This window comes from Scophthalmus maximus, chromosome 10 (assembly GCF_022379125.1).
Source record: "Scophthalmus maximus strain ysfricsl-2021 chromosome 10, ASM2237912v1, whole genome shotgun sequence".
NCBI lineage: Eukaryota > Metazoa > Chordata > Actinopteri > Pleuronectiformes > Scophthalmidae > Scophthalmus > Scophthalmus maximus.
The window spans coordinates 54,186-69,824 of record NC_061524.1 but is presented as its reverse complement, the minus strand read 5'-3'; the positions used below and the strand labels follow the sequence as shown (position 1 = coordinate 69,824).

The following is a 15,639-nucleotide window of genomic DNA, read 5'->3' as shown; positions in this document are numbered from 1 at the left end:
TCTCCTCCTCCTCCTCCTCCCCTCCTTCCTTCCCACCTCCTTAAATCCTCCTCTCCTTCATCCTCCTCTCCTCCCCCTCTTCCTCCTCTCCTTCACCCTCCTCTCCTCCATCCTCCTCTCCTCCTGCTCTCTTCGTCCTCATCTCCTCTTCCTCCTCCTCCTCTCCTTCCTTCACCCTCCTCTCCTTCATCATCTTCTCCTTCGGCCCTCTCTCCTTCCTTCATCCTCTTCTCCTTCATCCTCTTCTCCTTCACCCTCCTTTCCTCCATCCTCCTCTCCTTCCTTCTCCTCTTCTCTTTCATCCTCATCCCCTCCTCCTCCTCCTCCTCCTCTCCTTCATCCCCCTCTCCTTGATCCTCATCTCCTTTATTGTCCTCTCCTCCTCCTTCACTCCTTCATCCTCCTCCTTCACCCCTTCCCCCTCCTCCTTTTTTTGTTTTTTACTTTTTGTTCTTGACGTTGTCACCAGGGAGGAGGTATCAGGTATCAGTGATCAGTTATTGATCAGGGATCAGTCTGTAGTACCGACGTGTTCATCATGTTTTACTTTGTTACAGACGAAGAAGAAACATCAGATTTTATTTTATTTCACTAAATGTTTGGATGTAATAAAATCTGCTGATCTTCAAAATAAAATCACCGATTATAAATAGAAGACTTTTTTCATTGAATCCAGATTCGCGGTGCTTTATTGTGAAAACCAGGCCCCCGTCCTTCCGCTCTCCGCAACCATTTAATCCTTCCCACAATGCTTTGTGTCCACGTCCTCTGCTTCCTGTTTATTGTGACCGTCTCCGCCGCCGGTAACATTTTAACGTTTCCTCCGCTTTGCCGCCGTTAAACATCGGTGAGTAACCGAACATCCGAACGTTCTGCCGCCAAATCCGGTTCGAGCCGTCTGAGCCTCCAGCTGTAGTTTTAATTTGACAGTTGACGGTGAACGAGAGAAAAAACGCGCCGCTTCCTCCTCGGAGCTCGGAGCCGCTCGGCCGAGCCCCGAACTCCGCCGGGAAAAGTCCCCGTTCCCGAGCTGCTCGACGTCAGACCCACACGAGCCCGCTCCTCACGTGGCCGAACACATTCTGCACAATAAAAGAGTTTTGTCATAAATTCGGTTTTTACACGAGACCTGAAAAAAGTGTAAATGTGCAGGAAACGACTCGTTCAGTGACGAAGAGCCGCCGCAGATCGAGCTACGCCCGGGACCAGGACCTGGACCGGGAACGGGACCCGCCGAGAGTCATTAAATATCTCTGCAATATGTCTTGATATTGATCCTCAGCTCAATGCTGCAGGTTTTATTGATCTCGTCCGGAGCCGAACATGAGAAATTCTCCCGTCGCGACGTCAGAGACTCGTTAAAACGAGCGAATTCTGAACCGAGTCTGGTTCAATGAGACTGAAGGAGTCACAGCGCCGCCGGACACAATACATATTCATATATTTACATATATATATATATATATATATATATATATAGTTGTTTATTATTTGTTCCATCATCTTTCAGAACCAACTCTTCTAGTGAAACAATGATTGATTTGATTCTAATCATAAATTAATTTAAAATTACATATATACTTCAATATATATATATTATATATTTCTGGTGTTGATGATGTGCAGTGACATCACAGAGTGTTGACCTTATTTGGGCTTGTCTTGTCTGCCTGATGACAGATCACAAAACGATTACTGATCAATAATTATCGATCGATTGGTTGATCTGTGATTGATCAACGCAGCATTAAATCAGATATTCTGATAAATAATCAATATATTGACATGATCGATCCTTCGTACATTTCAACAATTATAGAACATTTGCTCAAACTCGCTGATTGATTGATTAATTGATTGACAGGAGACAAACCAACTTTATTTTTAACACGTACGGAGTCACAGGAAGTGATGTCATAACGAGGCAGAGCAGTAACACAACGATGTCACTGGTCACATGATCAGACTAGTGTTTATAAGACTGTTACCCATGTTACCATGACAACCCCCCATCAATCATAATGATTTCCTTTGTCCCCCTCAGGCCTGTGGCTCCTCCCCCTCTGCTCTCCTGGTTCGTGATGGAGGACTCGGAGACAGAGCTGACGGTGTCGGAGTCCGACGCTCTGGGCGCCGACTTCATCACGGTGGAACTGGACACGCAGCCCATCGAGTACGTGGTGAAGTGGGCCGAGGTCGGGTCCAAGTTCACCATCTCCTGCGTGAAGAAGGACTCGGACGACCCGTCGGACCTGACGGCCGACCAGCTGAAGATCGAGACGGACGAGGCGTTCTTCGCTCCGTACGAGGAGGTGTTCCCCTGCGAGGTGACGGAGCAGAGCGTGGAGATAAAGACCGACTCTGACGACGATGACGACGACACCGGGGAGGAGCACGAAGTTCTGGTGGAGGCGGGGAGTAGCCAACTGGACGGTGAGGCTGACTCAGACCAGGCTGACTTTGAGCCGGACGAGCGGCAGTATCGCTGCAGCTACTGCGGCAAGTGCTACAGCCACGCCTCCAGCCTGTACCGCCACCAGCAGACGCACACGGGGAAGAGCGGCGGAGCGGCGCCGCCCGCCAAACAGGCGCTGGAGCCGACGCATCAGGATGCTCGCTACACCTGCCCCCACTGCGGCATGAGCTTCAAAGGCAGCAGGTCTGTACCCAGTGGTCCTCCGCAACACCACTTCCTGTTTACTTACAGGTCCTGGATCTGGTCACGGTCCTGGTCCTGGTCCTGATGCAGATGCTGGTCCTGATCCTGGTCCTTGTCCTGCAGCTGTCAGAGCAGCTGAGTGTTTCTCTCTAAGATGATGTCATATCCAGATGTGTTAACGTCCTGAGGTCGAAGGTGAAAGCAAACAGGAAGGAGAAATAACTTTATTTAAACACAGTGGGTCACAGCTCCTCTACAGGAAGTAACAACAAAATATAATATATAATATGATAACATGATAAATAAAGATATGATGGTCCTGGTCCTAGTCCTGATGCTGGTCCTGATGCTGGTCCTGGTCCTGGACCTGATGCTGGTCCTGGTCTTGGTCCTGGTCCTGGACCTGGACCTGGACCTGATGCTGGTCCTGGACCTGATGCTGATGCTGATGCTGATGCTGATGCTGATGCTGGTCCTGGTCCTGGTCCTCCACAAGCAGTTTTACTTGTGAAATGTTCATGACGTTGTTTCAGTTTCTTCGTGATCGTCAATCATCTGATTTGGTCATTGATGAGAACTGATCCGTCTCAGTTGGATGGTTCTGACCCGTGTGATGTTTGTTCCTCAGGATGTTGGGTAGTCACCTGCGGCTGCATGGGAAGCGGCGGATTCACCCCTGTAACATCTGTGGGAAGGAGTTCAACCACAGCTCCAGTCTGTCACGTCACCGTCTCATCCACAAGAAAGGGAAAGGAATACCCAAGGACGTCGGTGCCGCTGCCCTGCGCCACTCGCTGAAGACCGGCGGCAAGAACAAGAAGACCAAGAGGCAGCAGCAGCAACACGTGGCGGCTGCCATCGTTCAGAGTCAGGCCGGCGACAAGTTCTACGCCTGCCCGCAGTGCGACATGAGCTTCAGGACATCCACTCAGTTGTCCAAACACCAGGTGACGCACGTCAAGGAGCTGCTGGACAACTACACGCCGGGGAAGGAGAACCTGGCCGAGACCTCGTCCGACCTCAAGATCCGCCTTAAGCTCTGCTCCCGGGACAAACCCAACTTCTACACCCTCTGTAAGAAGAACCGCCGTCGCCGGGGGGGGCGCGCCGGGAAACAGGGCTCCGCTGCCCCCGAAGAGGAGGAAGGGGGAGGAGGGGGAGGAGGGGGAGGAGCCGGTCGCCATGGCTGCAGCCAGTGTGGGAAGCGGTTCAGCCACGCCTCCAGTCTGGCACGCCACCAGCAAACCCACAGGGCGGGTGACGGCGGCGGGCGGGGAAAGCTGCAGCAGCACCAGAAGCAGGTCCACATCAAGTCCGGACACCCGGCCGCCAAAACCAAGACGTACACCTGCTCCGCCTGCAACAAGACGTTCATGCACTCGTCCAGCTTCTCTCGCCACAAGAAGGCTCATCTGGAGGAGGAGCAGCGCCACCGCGCCGCCACCGCCAAGCGCCGGAAGAGAGTCTTAGACGAGACCGCGCCGCTGGAGTCCGACTCCGAGTGACATGACCCAGATCTGGACTGGGTTCAGGACCTGCTCTGAGGTGGTCCTGAACCAGTGTTGGTTCTGGTTTGGGACCATTTCTGGAAAAGTTCTAATTTGAAATTGTTCTGGAGGAGTTCTGGACCCGTTCTGGGCCAGGACCAGTTCTGGACCCGTTCTGGACCAGTTCTGGACCTCCAGCCTTCGGGACCAGGAGCCGGTTGGTTCTTCTCTGGTGTAAATAGCAGCAGGACGTCCATATATGGTCGGATCCACTCATTATGGCCGTTAGATAATTTTTCTTCAGGATGGGATTAGATTTGAACCCCCCCCCCCCCCCCCACACACACACACACTCTATTTCCCATCAGCCCCGGGACCTCTGCCCGTACAGCATTGTGGGAAACTGAGTGTGAAACAGTTCATTGATCCTGAAACGTTCGATTTATTTGATTCGTCAGTTTTATTATTTATTCTGTTTTTTTCTTCAGTTTGTTTTGTGTTGACTTGAATTCTTTGTCTCCGTGACGACAGTCAGCTGACGATAGTCTCCATGTTTGTTTCTCCTCCAGTCCACTTCCTCCCTGAGAGGAGAGGCTCTGATGGTTCACTCTTAGAACCCGAGTCTACGACTTCCTCCTCATTAACGTATGCATGAAGAATATTACCTGCGGCCCGTCGGCCATGTTTGTAGTTTTTCAGCTGGGTGTGTGACGGTGACGTCGCTGGTCGGAGGGGGAACTGCACTTATTTATGAATTTGGAACAATGTTGTATTATTATATATATAAATGGTATTTAAATGTGACTCACAAGTTAAAAAGACAAACTACAGAGCAGCCCTCGTGGGACTTTCAACTTCATCATCATCATCATCAGCAGCAGCAGCAGCAGCAGCAGCAAGTGTCAAATTAAAAGCCTCCAGATCAGTTTATTAACGAGGCGACAACTTTTATTATTTCACATGTTGAAACGTTTCAAAGTGAAAACAAACACAAACAAGCTCCATCCACTTCTGTGACCCCGCCCCCCCTCGTCTGACGAGACAGACTTTAATGATGAGCTATTTATAGAATTATAAATTGACTTGAGTAGGACGTAAACAGAAGCCCCGCCCCCGTGACGGTTCACATTAGATCCATGTTGTGTTGCTTGTTTTGGTTCCGTTGTCGATTCCTCGGTTCCTCTGCAGATAGAAACTCGTTCGTCATCGTATCGTGTTTGAATAGAATTTAAACAGTCGACATGTTTTGTCTTGCGTTTTGTAATAAACCTTTAAAATAAGTTCTCTGGGTTTTCACTCTGAACCTGATCCAGGAGGAACCACACACACACACCACACGCACACACACACAAAGTCGAATGTGTAGAATAAATAACTCTAGAGAAGTGAAAGTGTTTGTCTGTGTGGAGCTGCAGTGACTCACAGTGGCCACAATGGGGCAGCAGACAGTCAATATGATGTGTTCACAATGAGAGGGAGGAAAGTTCACAATGAGAGGGAGGAAAGTTTTTATGATCTATAAAGTACAGCATTCGATTGATTGATCAATGGATCAGATTTCTCTCCTCTGTTCGTCTCCACCTTCTCGATGTGTTTGGATGTTAATAACGAACTGAGAAGGTGAGACGAGTCGTCGTGGAGAATGTGAGTACAGGTGAGTGAGTCATAAAACTCGTGGCAGTTTGTCAAACATAAAACTAAGTTTTATAAATCATATAAATATTATATATAAAATGCTCCACTAACAATAGTTATTAAAACATTTTATAAAGCAAGCTGCTCAATGACAAAAACAATGTCACAACATGATTCAACCTGATGGTTTTAGAGACCTTGCAAATAATCTGATCTAATCTGAAATCTGCCTAGCAACAGTCTCTGAAGAGCCACGCGATAGGTCCCTTGAGCAGCTGTAGGATCTGTGGATTTATAAACTACAGTGACTTCATTTTTAATTCTTCTCTCTTAGTTTGATGCGACAGACGGTGGAACGACATCAGGAGAATGACAGAAGATCTGTGACCTCATTTCCTTTCATATCTGTGATATGATGACTCATCTTCCTGATCCGTGAACTTTCACTGTGTCCTCACATTTTCATCAACAGGCTCCTTCCTGTCAGATGACATCAGCACAGTTAATCTGTTTCTCTGAGCCAATTAAAAGAGATTATCAGCTCAGCTGCTGACAATGACCCACGCACTGGCACTGTGATCACTGCATGTCCAGGTCATATATATATATATATATATATATATATATATATATATATATATATACGAGTGTAACAATGTTAATAATACAGCAGGAACATTCCAAAAATTTGTATGGTAACTACACTCTCAATTTACAGGTACACACAAACATATAACATTTACTTATTATATTCAGGATAAAAAAGTGTATATATTAAAAAAATAAGAATAAAAATTGTAAACATGAGTAGTGCAATGGTGCATTGTGCAATAGGGTGCTGTTATAAATATGGGTTTATTGTTATGAGAGGATTGTTCATGTCACTATGATATCAACTGTTCATCATCGTGACAGCCTGAGGGAAGAAACTGTTCCTGTGTCTGCTGGTTCTGGTGAACAATGTTCCTCTAACCCTAACCCTACCAGAGGGGAGAAGTTGGAACAGGTGATGTCCAGGGTGGGAGGGGTCAGCAGTGACTTTTCCTGCCCGTTTCCTGACTGGAGGAGTACAGGTCCTGGATGGTGGGCAGGTCGGCACCGATTATCCTTTCTGCAGACCTGACTGTCCGTTGGAGTCTGTTCCTGTCTGGTTTGGTGGCTGATCCAAACCAGACCATTATTGAAGTGCAGAGAACAGATTCGACGACTGCAGTGTAAAAGTGGATCAGCAGCTCCTGTGGAAGTACATCCTCTGCTGGGCCTTTTTGATGACTGTATTGATGTTGGACTCCCACTTCAGGTCTCGGGAGATAGTAGATCCTAGAAACCTGAAGGAGTCCACAGCCGACACTGTTGTTGAGTATGGTGAGGGGGGGGGGCAGGGAAGGGGGCTCTTCCTGAAGTCCACTGTCATCTCCACAGTTTTGAGCGTGTTCAGCTCCAGGTTGTTTTGACCGCACCTCAGGGTCAGCTGTTGACCTCCCGTCTGTATGCAGACTCATTTCCATCATTGATGAGGCCGGTGACAGTCGTGTCGTCTGCAAATTTCAGGAGTTGAAAAGACGGGTCTCCTGAGGTGCAGTCATTCGTGTAAAGGGAGAAGAGCAGTGGGGAGAGCACACATCCCTGAGGGGCACCAGTGCTGACTGTACGGGTGCTGGATGTGATTTTCCCCAGCCTCTCCTGCTGCCTCCTGTCCGTCAGGAAGTTTGTGATCCACTAAAAGGTGGAGGCGGGCACATGGTTGAGTTTGTGAAGTCAATATGTGGAACCTCTAACACTGAGGTTTTGTTTCCCTACGTTACTTTTTGGGGACCCCTCCCAATAAAAGGGCATTTCCCACTTCCCCTCTTGCTACTGCTCTCCACGGGAGAGGTACGTGACCTTTTAACCCTTCTGTTGTCTTCTGTCCATTGTCAGTGCAACGGAGACTAGATCTGTGTTTATTCATCAACACAACACAGACAACGCTAGACTCCACCGGTCACATGTATAAATATAAATATATGTAAATGTATGTATAATATACATTAAAAAGCTCCAGCTGCACCAGGAGAGTGATAAGTGCACCTGACTTCAGTTGTCTCATCACTGCCTGGTGTGTGTGCGTGCGTGCGCGCGTGTATTGAATGATCCTGATGCTGAGGAAGTGGTTGTGTTTATAAAAGAGTCAGACAGTTTGGTGTCGGTCACAATCTCTTTATAGATTTTATCGTACACATCGGAGTGACTACGAGTGCCAACCAACAACAACTGGCTGAAAACTTCACAAAAACAGAGAAACATACAAATGTTACGTGTTTAAACTGACTCTTTATTCTCTACAGCTGATCTGACTTCAGCTCTGAAACTGACCACAGACCAGATCCACACGGTTCGTCCGACATCTGACCTCCGACCTCCAACTCGTCACAGCGCCGGTTAGTTTGGCCTCAACTTTAGAATAGAAAAATGTCCCTGTTTTGGTCTGACAAAGAATCAGACGGAGGCTGAGTGAAATTTTACACTGAACTGATGTTAGCTGTTTACACGTGTAAGCTGTTCACAGATGGTAGTTGTTTACAGATGTTAGTTGTTTACACATGTAAGCTGTTTACAGATGTTAGTTGTTTAGAGATGTAAGCTGTTTACAGATGTTAGTTATTTACAGATGTTAGTTGTTTACAGATGTTAGCTGTTCACAGATGTTAGCTGTTTACACGTGTAAGCTGTTTACGGATGTTAGCTGTAACCATTCACAGATGATAGCTGTTTACACGTGTAAGCTGTTTACAGATGTTAGCTGTAACCATTCACAGATGATAGCTGTTTACACGTGTAAGTTGTTTACAGATGTTAGCTGTTTACACGTGTAAGCTGTTTACGGATGTTAGCTGTAACCATTCACAGATGATAGCTGTTTACACGTGTAAGCTGTTTACAGATGTTAGCTGTAACCATTCACAGATGATAGCTGTTTACACGTGTAAGTTGTTTACAGATGTTAGCTGTTTACACGTGTAAGCTGTTTACGGATGTTAGCTGTAACCATTCACAGATGATAGCTGTTTACACGTGTAAGTTGTTTACAGATGGTAGTTGTTTACAGATGTTAGTTGTTTACACATGTAAGCTGTTTACAGATGTTAGCTGTTTACACGTGTAAGCTGTTTACAGATGTTAGCTGTAACCATTCACAGATGATAGCTGTTTACACGTGTAAGTTGTTTACAGATGTTAGCTGTTTACACGTGTAAGCTGTTTACGGATGTTAGCTGTAACCATTCACAGATGATAGCTGTTTACACGTGTAAGTTGTTTACAGATGGTAGTTGTTTACAGATGTTAGCTGTTTACACATGTAAGCTGTTTACAGATGTTAGTTGTTTAGAGATGTAAGCTGTTTACAGATGTTAGTTATTTACAGATGTTAGTTGTTTACAGATGTTAGCTGTTCACAGATGTTAGCTGTTCACAGATGTTAGCTGTTTACACGTGTAAGCTGTTTACGGATGTTAGCTGTAACCATTCACAGATGATAGCTGTTTACACGTGTAAGTTGTTTACAGATGTTAGCTGTTTACACGTGTAAGCTGTTTACAGATGTTAGCTGTTTACAGATGTTAGCTGTTTACAGATGTTAGCTGTAACCATTTAAAGATGTTAGCTGTAATTGTTAACAGAAGCTAACTTTAAACAGATGTTAGCTGTTTACAGATCTTAGCTGATCTTTCACAAAGTGTAGGTTATCAACAAATCCTAAAGAACTACATTTTTCAAAGAATTTATGTTACAACAATAACTGAAAAATTCAATGTGCAAGTGAAATTCAAGAAGCTGCATAAATGTCTGTACGTAGTCGTGTATGTAGCTCCTGCTGGTCAGGAGAGGTACTGCTGCTGATCGGTCATCAGACCAGAGCAACTGATACTCAAAAACAAAACGTAAAAACAGCTGAGAATGAAACATTCACTGTTTTCATTTAAAAAGGAATCTCATAAGAATCTCTCAAATTAAAATGATTTAGTTTGTTTTTGCACTCTCTGCTGGAAAAACTGTGTAACTCCAGTAGTTTCTCAACCATCACAAAAATGTTGGATATTTGTGTGATGAGCTGAAATCAGCCGATCGGTCTGATGGTGTGTGACGGTCATGTGACGGTCATGTGACAGGAGGCAGAGAACTGAATCTTTGTTTATGATTTAAATATAGTGAAACCCAGATGTTTTATTTACAGGAGCAGGTTTCTGTTCAAACATATTTACAGAAATATCCACATTCACAGTTACTTTACATGACTTGTTCACTTTGACAGTGTGTGTATGTGTGTGTGTGTGTGTGTGTGTGTGTTTTAACATGTTAAATACATGTATGATGGCTTATGTACAGAACACGGAGAAGACCTCTCCTCTCTCACTCCCTGTTTTCTGGGGGAGAGGTGGCGATTGAGAGGGGGATGGGGCAGAAGGGGAGACCTCAGTCCTGTTTGGGGGCGGGGCTCTCAGGTGGCCTCCTCCTCACCCTCCTCCACCTGATTGGTCTTCCCCAGTGTCTTCAGTTTGTTGAGCAGCTCGATGAAAGTCTCCTTCACACCTTTCTCCAGCAGCCAGCCCTCACTCTCACTGTCCGGGTTCTCTGGGTCTGCCAACATCTCCAGGGCCGTAATCAGGTACTTCAACCCCGCCATGTCCGCCGACTGACACACACACACACACACACACACACACACACACACACACACACACACACACAGGGTTAGAATATGTTCCTATATCCTATGTCATCACATCACCATGTTGCAGCAGTCTTCTGGATCAGAAGGTTCAGACTGAGTGAAATGAGTGAAATGTTTCCTCGGCACCATGATAATGTTCAGATTCTCTAAGTGCTGAGGAAAGGAGCTTCAATCAGTCAATAACTCATAATCAATATGTACCTGCTGAGGAATCATTATGTTCTGGTTCTGAGCTCAGTCCGGTGCTGAAGCCTGAACCCAAATGAGACCGTCTGGTCTAAGGTGGATTTCCTATTTGCCGTCACCTGCGTGTTCCACCATTACCGCTGTCGCCTAGCAACAGAGCTGCAGTTGCTCATAGTACAAGAAAGTTTATCACTGGCACACAAAGAATCCTGGGATAGGCTGATCCACCCACTGGAGCCTTTGTTGCTCAAGAATGGAAGCACACTTGGGGCCATCCAGTCGTCCAGTCTTCACATGTAGTCTCTGAAGGAGGCGGAGCCTGAGGTGAGGAGGTCAATTTTAAATCTGATGTCTGTCGTCACGATTCAGGTTGATCTTGTTGTTTTGACCCAAATACTGAATTGTTGCTCACCCTCAGGAACTGTCCCTCATCCTCACCTTCCCAGAATGCAACATGTTGCTGCTGCTGGCAGATTAACACCTTAGAATAGTTCCTGATCCCCGGTGAGCCTGACCGCCACTCGGCAGCTTAACACGCTGCAGCCCCAGGACCTGATCCCCAGGACCTGATCCCCAGGACCTGATCCCCAGCTGAATCCTGAGTCCATCAGCCGCTGCTGAAACATCTGAACACCACACAAACGCTGCTTCTCCTCATGTTCCTGTGGAACATCTCAGCGACTCATTGTTTCACTTCACACAACATATCAGCAGCATTATTCCACATGGAGTCTGGTGTGGCCAGCAGCCAGTGTGGCAGCAGCTGTCCTCTAATAAGAAACATCAGGTCTTCTCCTTTAGCACCAAAGCTAATCAGTTGCTAATCAATTACGCTATTAACGTGGTGTGTTTGAGTTCACTGGTTAATTTACTGCTGCTGTGCTGCTGGGATGATCTTGATTTGAATGAGAAGAACTTCTCCTGCGTTCGCTCCAGACTCAAGACTTCAAGCTATTGGGTTAAAAACAGTATTGAACTTTGTCAAACATGTTTTTATCAAAAAGTTCTTCTTCTCCTGAAAGATCTGAACTGCATCATCAACCTGCAGCAGCTGATTTAAGATGATAGAAGACAACTTCTTGGCCAAGACACAACACGTTAGCCTGGCGTGACTCCCGACTTTATGCTAAGCTAGGCTACTTGTATTTCTCTGCCCTCCAGTCTTTATGCTATGCTAGGCTAGACAATGGTGTCAGTCTGAACCTCAAGACAAGATGAGTCACCTAAACGTTGGATTGTTCCTTTAAATGTGACTCAGGCTGGATGATGATTGGCTGAGTTTGGCCGTGGGCGGTCTCTTACCTCCAGGAGGATGGTGATGATGATGAGCGCTCCCATGCTGTTCATCATGCTGCTGTAGTACGAGAAGAGCGCCTCGCGGCAGCCGTGGGTCCAGATGTTGAGCTCCTCAGTGCGGTGGTCGTAGTCGTAGTGGGCGGAATTATTGGTCAGGTGATGCTGGATGCAGGGCCGAGGGGACCCGGGGTTACAGCAGCTGAATGGGACGCTGTCCATCAGGAACTTCCCCTCCACGTTACTGAAGACACGACTGCAAGACAGAGACAGTGAGAGTTAGTATTTCCTGGACTGTGTAGGGTGGTCAGAGGTGTCCCCGAGGGATCAGGTGTCCCAGAGGGGTCAGAGGTGTCCCAGAGGGGTCATGTGTCCCTGAGGGGTCAGAGGTGTCCCAGAGGGGTCAGAGGTGTCCCAGAGGGGTCATGTGTCCCTGAGGGGTCAGAGGTGTCCCAGAGGGGTCATGTGTCCCTGAGGGGTCAGAGGTGTCCCCGAGGGGTCAGGTGTCCTGAGGAGTCAGAGGTGTCCCAGAGGGGTCAGGTGTCCTGAGGTGTCAGAGGTGTCCCCGAGGGGACAGGCGTCCCCGAGGAGTCAGAGGTGTCCCAGAGGGGTCAGAGCTGTCCCAGAGGAGTCAGGTGTCTCCGAGGGGTCATGTGTCCCAGAGGAGTCAGGGGGTCTTTGTGAAGACAAGGACCATCTGACACAGAAAGTTCACAGAACGAGATGAGGACACATCAGGATTAAAGAGGGTTCATCCTCTGGAGGATGGGAACAGACGTGGTCCTCATTGTCAGAACAGTTTATCAAGTCATAATAAAAACTGCACAAGCCTAAATAAATTTAAGTAGCAAACCATCTCTTTCTTTTGGGTCCAGTTAAGCAAAGCAACATCATAATTATTGATAATTATTCATAATTCACCCACCATTTATATTTTTACACCTGAGTTATTGTGCCTTTCCTTGAGCTGTGTCACATATTTTAAATGAATGTCGCCTGACTTTCATTTTTCTTTTCTCCAGCACATTTCAGTTATCTCTATATTTCACTATACACTGTTTGTATCTTGTTCCTTTTCCATTGATCTATTATGTATTTTTTTAATTTGCAATAAAATCAAATCAAATCAAAATGTAAAAGCTGAATTAACTTGAAGACTTTTAAAACGGTCAGTGTGAACGAAAGCACACATGGTCTCACTTTGTGATGTCAGTGGTGACTGCTGAGGGGCGGGGCCTGAGGGTGAGTGACAGGAGGTTATAATTGGATCATTAGAAATAATCATCTCAGAGAGAGAGAGAGTCATATCTCTTAAACGCATTAACACGGCAGCACGACACGGAAACACGCAACTACGGATCCACAACACGCTTCGGACCTGCGGCCGAACGTTCATGTGTTCCTTCGTATTCAAACGTCCCCTCGTGTGTTTGTAATGAAGTGTGTTTTATCTCAGGTGAGAGAATCAAACGCTCCCTCAGTCTGGTTTGGTTGTTTACCCTTGTCATGTTCACGGGCGAGTAAATCAGATCCTGACAGATTAAAGACTTAGAGCGAAGCCGGTTCATCGACCTGCACGATAACTTTTACCTCCTTAATTCCCTCATTTATCCTCCACTGACCTCGTTTAACCAAACTCCGATCACGTGACCTGACGCACATTTAAATCAGGCTTTGAAAGGTGGAGCTTAAGAAGCTTAGCGATGATCTGGGTTTGTGGTCTCGATGAACCCAAGAGACAAAACTGAGGCTGAACTCAGAGAAAGTCAGTAAAGATTTAATGTCACAATCGCTTTGTCGCTCACATTATGTTCCAGTTGTTAATGATTTAAAAAAAGATTCAGAGATTCAGTGACTGTGATGTTTGATCTGATTGGTGTACTCACTCTTTGACCTCGTCGTTGCTCATGTCCAGGTAGCGATTGCTGATCCACTGAACCTCGAACCAGTCCCTGTAGTTGTTGTTACCGCAGCAACGAAACTCGATCTGCGTCATGTCCAGCGTTCTCTTCATAAAGCAGCGTCCCGGCGTGTCTGTGTCTTTGTAGAATTTGATGCCGTTCTTCAGGCCCTCGGCCAGCGTCAGGTACACGGCGAACTGCATGAGGAAGCAGAGCAGCGCCGTCAGCAGCAGCAGCACGTTGAAGCTGCAGCACGTCAGCAGGTACGGCTTCAGCATCGGCTTCCACTTGGTGAACTTCATGGGGTCTAGAGAGTCGTGGCACACCTTCCCCCCAAAGGCGTTGATGGCGCAGGCCAATGCACCCACCAGGATCAGCAGGTTGGGCACTAAGTGGCTCTCGTTGTTGTCCATCAGCTCGCTTCTCTTCCGCAGCTCGATCTTGAAGAAGATGCCGAGGCTGAAGATGACAATTCCCACGATGACCGAGAGCCAGTAGAGCATCCACAGCCCCTGAGCCAGCTTCACCCGCTTCTGCAGGTTGAACTTCACCGGCATGAACGGCATCTTAACGTCTCCGTGAGACCAACGCGCTCTGAAGTCAACGGTCACCGCCCGTCACGGATCAAAAAGAAAACAGTCCAGCACGAGAATCCGTCAGTCTCAGAGTTTAAATCCACAACACGATGTGGCCACAACTCCTGCTTTTACACCCATAATGCCGAGCTGCAAGTCAGTCCACAGTGGGGGGGGCCGAGGGGTCCGCCATCAAATCACAACCCAACTGAGCAGCGTCGACTCGTCGCAGCCTCCAGGTGCGAATGTGAGTGAGAAGCAAAACGCACCTGAACGATGAGCAGAGATCTTGTTAGAACAGATGAGCCGCTAATCTGATGATGAGATAACAAGCTGCTTCCTCCACCTGTCTCACCCCCTGAGCCCGTCTCACCTCACTGAGCCCGTCCCACCCCTTGAGCCCATCTCACCCCTCCAATAAAGACCGCTTCAATGATCCTCCAAAGGGGAGGAGCCAATCAGAGAGAAGGGGGAAGACAGAAGACCAATCAGAGTCAGAGATTTAAGACATACACATATAAACTGTAAACTACACAACACTGGTCCTCAGGTGACGTGTGTCCTACTTGTGCTGGTCCAGGGTCTCAGCAGCCATCCAGTCCGGTAAGGTGCTGGCACACAACATCACCATGGATACGACCACAAACAGTACTGACACTGACGCCAGGATCTGCGCCACCAGTGAGGAAGTGGGCTCCTCAAACGTCCTCCTCATACTCTCTCGCCAGTGGCTCTGGGTTTCGTCAGGGCCCCGGGGCCCCCTCCTCTGGAAAGAAGTGAACGAAGCAGTCAGACATTCCGTCATCGAGGCGTCGCTGGCAGGAGACATGATGAGGAAAGGAGAAATTGAATTTTATTTGTAGCGCCATATCACAACATACACTGTCTCAAGGCACTTTACATAGTGAGGTCAATATTACAATATTACAGGAAAAACCCAACAAATCCCACAATGAGGAAAGCACTTGGCGACGGTGGAGCGAAAAAACTCCCTTTTAACAGGAAGAAATCTCTGACAGAATCAGACTCAGTTGTGGGCGGAGCTTCTGTCTCGACCGGTTGGGGTGAGGAGAGAAATGGGGAGGAGAGAGGGTGAGAAGAGAGAGAGTAAGAGAAAAGAGAGAGAGAGAGGACAGTTGTACAACCACTGCTTTAATTTCTACCAGACTGATACTTATAATTACGGAAA

The 15,639-nt window shown here is 47.2% G+C and overlaps 2 protein-coding genes across 4 annotated transcripts; one reads left to right on the top strand and one right to left on the bottom strand.

Moving 5' to 3' along the window:
* The first annotated feature begins 751 nt into the window (after nucleotides 1-751).
* On the top strand, nucleotides 752-5,426 carry LOC118283528 (zinc finger protein 135). Its single transcript, XM_035605620.2, has 3 exons — nucleotides 752-803; nucleotides 2,045-2,659; nucleotides 3,288-5,426. The coding sequence occupies exons 2-3, from the start codon at nucleotides 2,082-2,084 to the stop codon at nucleotides 4,162-4,164; spliced, it is 1,455 nt and encodes a 484-aa protein (XP_035461513.1). The 5' UTR covers nucleotides 752-803; nucleotides 2,045-2,081; the 3' UTR covers nucleotides 4,165-5,426.
* Nucleotides 5,427-7,966: 2,540 nt separating this feature from the next.
* Nucleotides 7,967-15,407, bottom strand: prph2b (peripherin 2b (retinal degeneration, slow)). Of its 3 annotated transcripts, XM_035605277.2 has the most exons (5): nucleotides 15,017-15,407; nucleotides 14,861-14,888; nucleotides 13,861-14,719; nucleotides 11,984-12,230; nucleotides 7,967-10,456 (listed from the first exon to the last, which is right to left on the bottom strand). In XM_035605277.2, the coding sequence occupies exons 3-5, from the start codon at nucleotides 14,439-14,441 to the stop codon at nucleotides 10,262-10,264; spliced, it is 1,023 nt and encodes a 340-aa protein (XP_035461170.2). In that variant the 5' UTR covers nucleotides 14,442-14,719; nucleotides 14,861-14,888; nucleotides 15,017-15,407; the 3' UTR covers nucleotides 7,967-10,261. The 3 variants fall into 3 exon arrangements, with proteins under 3 accessions (XP_035461170.2, XP_035461171.2, XP_035461173.2); XM_035605278.2 differs by lacking the exon at nucleotides 14,861-14,888; XM_035605280.2 differs by lacking the exons at nucleotides 14,861-14,888; nucleotides 15,017-15,407 and having other exon boundaries at nucleotides 13,861-14,834.
* Nucleotides 15,408-15,639: the final 232 nt, after the last annotated feature.